The sequence below is a fragment of the Carassius auratus genome, unplaced genomic scaffold (assembly GCF_003368295.1).
Source record: "Carassius auratus strain Wakin unplaced genomic scaffold, ASM336829v1 scaf_tig00005214, whole genome shotgun sequence".
NCBI lineage: Eukaryota > Metazoa > Chordata > Actinopteri > Cypriniformes > Cyprinidae > Carassius > Carassius auratus.
This window is the reverse complement of record NW_020523638.1, coordinates 907599-914439: the sequence shown is the minus strand read 5'-3', so window position 1 is coordinate 914439 and position 6841 is coordinate 907599. Positions and strand designations below refer to the sequence as shown.

At 36.2% G+C, this 6841-nt stretch overlaps 1 protein-coding gene across 1 annotated transcript; it reads left to right on the top strand.

Annotated features, from left to right (window-relative positions):
* Positions 1–859: 859 nt before the first annotated feature.
* Positions 860–3509, top strand: LOC113070659 (C2 calcium-dependent domain-containing protein 4C). Its single transcript, XM_026244052.1, has 2 exons — positions 860–1113; positions 2082–3509. Exon 2 carries the CDS (start codon positions 2103–2105, stop codon positions 3273–3275), a length of 1173 nt encoding a protein of 390 aa, XP_026099837.1. The 5' UTR covers positions 860–1113; positions 2082–2102; the 3' UTR covers positions 3276–3509.
* The last annotated feature ends 3332 nt before the right edge of the window (positions 3510–6841 follow it).

Below are 6841 nucleotides of genomic sequence, written 5' to 3'. Positions count from 1 at the left end.
TTGGATCATGGTCTTGCTGCAGAACCCAAATTCGCTTCGGCTTGAGGTCCCGAACAGATGGACAGACATTCTCCTTCAGGAGTTTTTGGTAAACAGCAGAATTCATGTTTCCATTTATTACAGTTTTAACAGGCAATCACTTTCTCACACAGGGCCACGTAGTTTTGGATTTTGTTTTCCCTTTGTAATAAAAACCTTCATTTAAAAACTGCATGTTGTGCTTACTTGTGTTATCTTTGACTAATATTTAAATTTGTTTGATGATCTGAAACATTGAAGTGTAAAACAAAAATGCAAAAAATAAGAAATTATATACACCAATGTATGTGTGTATATATATCATAAATCATTAAAATACTTTTTTTCTTTGTGAAACTGTATCTGGTAATGTGTGCTGTTTTGAGGATTTCGGAAGTTAATTGCGAATACATAACCAGTTTCATAATGTTTAGAATTAACCACCTCCTGATGAATTATAACACATAAACAAGTACCATAATATGAGCATGAAACGCACTAAAATCAACAAATTATGAAATAAATTATTATATAAAAATGATTTCATAAAAAACACATACAAAAATCATGAAACTTCATACAGACATACAACAAAAAGACATCCAGAGGAGGAGCTGAATAATTCCCCCCACCAAAACCCTGACGTCAAGCTTTCATCGGGACACTAGACCCAGCAGGACTTCTGACCCCTCTACATGAAGGCTACACCGGAGAACAGAGCCTGACCAGACGGGACTCGAAGCAAAGGTTTCTCTTTGAAGTGACACCTGTGATGTCACAGTGACAGTGACCTTTACATGTGAAAGAATAAGAAAAAAATATTGAATTATCCTTGTTCATCTGATCTGAGAACAGTGTGGCTCTCTGGGACAGAACTGTTTCATAGGTTACTGATTGTAAGGGCTTTTCTGAAACCAGTTTCAAGGGTTTTAGCTGATAAGGAGAATATTCTAGGCTACATACAGAGGAAAGAGAGAGAGGCGGCCTATGGGACAGAAAGTGTGTTGTGATTGGCCACAGTGTGTTGAATAAATGAGAGACATACCTGAACATCACTGACCACACACAGATCTCCTCCGCAGATCATCCAAACAGGTAAGGACAAAATCATCATTTTAGATTTCATACACATAATGCTAACAGTTTACTAAAAGGTTGGCATTAGTTAATACATAATGAACTAATAATAAACTAGACTTTTACTTTTTCATCACTCTAAATTGATGTTAATTTCTACATACTAATACATGTTTAACATTTTAGTTGTATAACTTAATGTAAATATATTAGTGAAATAGAAGGTGATTTGTAGTATGTGTTGCTGATTGGAAAACTAAAGTTGAAACCACTCCCCTTATTTAGTTTTTAACCACAACGTTATAATAATTAGTAAAAGATTAAATGTTTATTCAAACAAGGATTATAGATTACAGTATAAAATGTCATTTTTATTATAGATATGTCCTGATTTGTGTATTTATGACCTATTCTGTACCAATTTGTAATATAAAGTATACTGTGTGTTGTGTGTTAATACTGATAATCCCAACAAGAAGAAGTGCACTTCAAAAACCCAGATGATGCACTTATTAAACTGAAAACAAATGTGTGGAATGTTGGACTCAAAACAGCTTTTCAAAACTATTTACACTGGATGTTTGAGTGCATAGTCAATAGTATGTGTATAGTGTATTATTCTTCACTTGGGTCACAACTTATGTCTTGTAATTGTTTAAAATGGTATTCATTTACTATTAAAGAAATATATGTTCTAAAAATGTAAAACTCTTTCATCATTTCATTTTTTCTTCTGTGGAACATAAAATAAATCATTTTAAGAAATGTCTCAGTATTACAGTATTTTCCAATTCAGTGGAAGTCAGTGGGTATTGGTCTGGTTACCTACATTTTTCAAAATAATTATCCTCTTCTGTGTTTTGCAGAAGAAGAAAAAAGTCAAACCCGTTTGGGACAACACAAGGGGGAGTAAATTATGACTGAAAAAATGAAAGATTTTTAATTTTTTCAGTGAACTGTCCCATGAAACTCGTCTTTCTTTGCAGAGCTGATCAGCATTATCAATCATGATGTGGATCCTTCAGAAAGTGCAGGCGGGAGCAGAAAATCTCCCGATGCAGATCAATCACCTCATCAGCAAAAATAAGGAGGAGATTTCAGCCAAGAGCAGCATCTTCAATAAACTGCACTGCAACGTCCTGACACCTGAAAAAATTCCTGAATTTTTCCTGCCTCCCAAACTGACCAAGCGCTGCCTCATGGCAGACGCTGCAAAAATCTCACAGTGTCTGAACGAAGAAAAAAAAGCTTCCAGCTGTGCAAACACATCACTGTCAAGACCTGGTACTGCCCAGCCACTGAGAGCGAGTCTAAACAAACCTACAGCGGCTTCCAACAAACTCAAACCCATCCCATACTCACTGAAATGCTACGAGTCGGGTTTATTCGAGAGTCCGAACACGCGGCGCAAAGAGTCTTTGTTCCACTCGGCACTTACCAGTTACACACTAGAGCGAATGACCATCAAAACACCCAAACTGTCCTTCAGACCAGTGCTGAAGACGGCCAGCAGTGAGAGTGACACGCCCTCTGCTGACTCCTCCCCTTATTCAACACCTCCGCCAATCAGAAGAGAGGATTTCACCAGCGACCAGTCGACCTCTGAGGAGCCGCTGCAGCAAGACGTTCATGCCTCTAGAGACGAGAAAGAGAAAGTTCACTCCACTCCAGATAAAAAGCTTGTGTCAAAAGTCTGTCAGCGTGCTAAAGTTATCCAATCATCCCATTGCTCCAAACTAGCCCCGCCCATCCAGTTCCCCCTGGACATGCTGCACTGCCAGGAACGCTTCCATCAGGAGCACGTGCTTCCTCTTCCTCAGAGAGGCCGGGTGCGCGTCTCTGCCTTCAGGACCAGCGCAGCCCAGAGCTCTACGACAGTTCGCATCCGCGTGATCTCTGTGGAGGGCTTGAGAGATCCCAGCGACCTTCGACCTCTGACATGCAGCTTGACCCTAAGCCTCGCTCCAGGCAAGCTGCAGCGGCAACACAGCGCCATCATCAGGAACTGCCGTGACCCCGTGTTCAATGAAGACTTCTTCTTCCAGGAGCCTGAGGAGCAGCAGGGCAGTCTGGGAGATCTGGCTCTGAGACTGAAGGTGCTGGATAAGGCCTCGGGCCTGGGCCGAGGATTGGTGCTGGGAATCGTCATCAAACCTCTCTGTCAGCTACTGCCTCTGTGACGGGAACAACAGGAAATGAGCTCCATCTGTACTGTTTTTGTGTGCAAGAAACCTGGCGTTCTCATAATTGCAATATGTTTGCACTCCCCTTAAAAAAAACACTGTGCTCCATTGCAAGCTTTGTGTTGCCCCAAGAAACTTTACATTTGTTTGCATTGCCTGAGAAACTTTGGGTTCAGTTGCAAAACTTTTGAATACTCCAGAGAGAATCTGCATTTGTTCACATAACTTAAAAATAACAGCACATAACATTCACACAACGTTCACATAAGAGCAAACACAAAAGCATTTAAATATAATCGTTTTCTCTGATTTTTTCTTTGACCATGTCTCCAGTTCTGCTCAGTTTTACCTTTATTTTTTACAATGTTAGGAAACTTCATGCTAGTTACTTGATAGTATGATCTGAGCTGTGTGTTTTACCATAATCCAAATGTATATATTGTCAACATGAAACTACATCCAGCCATAAAGTAAAAAAAGAAAACAGATAAATGATCTTTTGAATTGCCTAAAGAAGGTTTCTGCTCTACAGTTTGTCAAAATCTAAATATTTAGCTACAGAGGTGTGTTACACAGATCATGATGTTTTTAATTGAGTTGTGAATATTTATCTGTCATTTAAAATAAACATATTATAATAGTGTAAATCACTGGATGTGGATTTAACAGATAACAAGAAAATGAGGTTCATAAAAGTAACAGAAATATAGAATTACAAAAGCAAATAGAGAATGTATGTTTTGATTACTTTAAAAATAAATGTAACAATTGTTTATAAAAATTTGTATATTTTCATCAGATTAATAAAAATGATATGTCAATACTTAAATTGCTTTGTTGGTTTATTCATATTACTATTATGAAATATTTTAGTATTATTTATATTCTATTATATATATTTATTTATTTTGAATTATTTTTATTCATACATTTTCAGTTTTCACTTTAAAAATGTTTGTTTTCACTTATATTTTCTATTTAGATTGAATTTTTTTAATTCTGTTTTAGTTTCAGTAATTTTAGTACATTCAACTTTTTCATTTCTGTTATATTTGTCAAAGGCAACATTTGTAAATATTTTCAACATTAATAATTGTTTTAATTGTATTTATCAATAACAGCTCTGGTAAAAAAAAAAAAATCACTAAAGGTTACCTGTTGGAACCTGATTTGAGAAGAAAAATATGAAAAAGTATTATATTTAAAAAATATATTAAATATGACTTTTTAAAAGAAGTAAAACAATTAAAATGTGTTATAGGTTATTTAATGGCTATTCAGGTACAACACAGTAAAACAAATGTGGAAAACACAAAACAGTTTTTAAACAAGCAGTTTACTCCTAATAGGAGTAATATACAAAATAACTAACCATTTAGAGAACAGAAATCATAATAAATGAACTGTATAAACAACAAGTGGCAAACTGCCCCATCAGCCCTTGCTCTTCTTCATGATATAATACAATCTCTGAACACAAGAGGGCGAGCATGAGTTTCTCTCTCTGGCCTCAGCTTTGACTTCCTCAAGCACTCGGAGTCTGAGCCCTTTACAGGAAGAAGAATCAAGAGCAGTCCACAGAGGCCAGTGTTTGTCTGATTGAGATAATCATTACAAATCTGTAGCATGAACTCCCTCACAAACACACATGTTGCAGGAGTGCACATGCTGTAAGGACAGTGTTAACAGATAGAGAGTGCTAATTAGTTCAATAAAAGCCCAAGTGTCTGCTCTAATAGAAAGATAAATGTGCAGGGAGGAGCGCAGGACCTTTCCTTTAACTGCTGTCAACAGCCAATTAACTCCAGATGAGCAGTGTGTGTACTCTCTACACTAATCAGACACTCGCTTAAAAATGAGCCCGCATGCATGGACACACACACACACACACACACACACACACGTTCACTTAGCCATCTGAATGAGGATATAGTGACAATTATTTTGTCAGGTTTATCTCACTTCTGGGAACAAATTTCTCCACATTGTATGGTTAAGGATGTACACATATTGTACATTTCACTAAACTGAGGAACACACTGCATCCGGGGCAAGTTGTCACAAAAATGATAATTTCAGGAAATATAAGGTTTTAAAGGTCCAGTTACTCAAACATATGTTTTCTAGCCATGTTTTTTTTTTTTTACATCTGGTTCAAACCCTTTTTTGCTAAAAAATACTATACTAAAAATACAAAAATTACAATGTCATCATATTTTCGTTGCAGTTGTTGATTAATCAAAACAGTAAACCCACTCCCATATTTTGAGAAAAAAGACAAATGATGGCAGATTTTAACTGAAAAGTTCAATCGTGTTAAAGAATATTTTTCATATATGTTAACTAGGGAATGTTTTACATGTTATAAATAATTTATGGTAACACTTTATTTTAATGTGACATGTACTACTTACAAGTAAACCTAAGCCAAACCCTAACCTTAACCCTAAAGTACATGTAACAAATTAATATTTATTCATATTGATTAATTTTTATTAAAAAACATCCCCTTAAAATAAAGCGTATTTTTTTTTCAATTAATTGATTTATTTTAAGTGTACTTTATTTATTATTAGTTTGTATTTATTATTATTACGATTTAAAATTACAACATTTATTTATTTATTCCTTGATTAAATATGTTTTGTATTGCAGGTTTGAGTGCGCAAAATACTACAGGGCATGTTGTTGCAAAAAATGCATTTTAATTACCTTTCTGTGTCCATACACATTAAAAAATATGTATATTATAATCATTTCACTGGAGTAAAAATGTTTTTTGGGACAGCTGAAAGTTATGAAAAACATGAAAACTTTGTAGAAATGCCCTGAGAATTCATGGAGGTAATCAGAGGAAGCAGTCCAGCAGCAGACAATCTGCTATATTGAGCCCCATTAACACGGACTTGGCTGCATCTAACAATCCTTGTTAAAAGGACAACCTCCAGCCATTTCAATTAGCCCACGGGGCAGTCCGAACGCGGCTGTCTGTTCTTAGTGAATCACTGAGAAAGAGAGATTTAGTGATCAGCACTTCAGCTCTGGTGACCTCTGCTATCTTTTGTTAATGCATGTCAGATGAGCTTTTTATTAAGAGCCGCTGACTTACGGCTGGAGGTGTGCTGAAGGGGAAAGTCAGAAGACACACACCAAGCAGTGAAGCTCAGCCCTGAAACAACAAATCAATGTGTTTCCACTGAACTCCAGCGCCTGAGAGCTGCCATGGAGCAAAGCTACTGTATAATGTCCTTTAACATCACTTACACATCAGCTCTGTGAGGATAAAGACTTCAGTCTGTCCCTCACGTTTCATTTGTCCACCAACAATGTTCATTCATTGCTTTCAATCATTTCATTTTGTCATTGTTTCTGAATCTGAACATACTGTATGTCATTTCCACTGCCCTGCAGTCAACATGTTTTATAAGCACTTCTGTTAATACTAGTGTTCTTATTAGTGTAGCTGTGGAAATTATGACAGTTGAAATTTGAGCCAGAAAGAAATGAAATTTGAGGCACTAATTAAACTAATTATACACAATAAATACCAAACTATCTTTACA

Excerpts from the sequence above, each read along its gene's own strand:
- LOC113070659 (XM_026244052.1), top strand. The coding sequence starts at position 2,103 with ATGATGTGGATCCTTCAGAAAGTGCAGGCGGGAGCAGAAAATCTCCCG.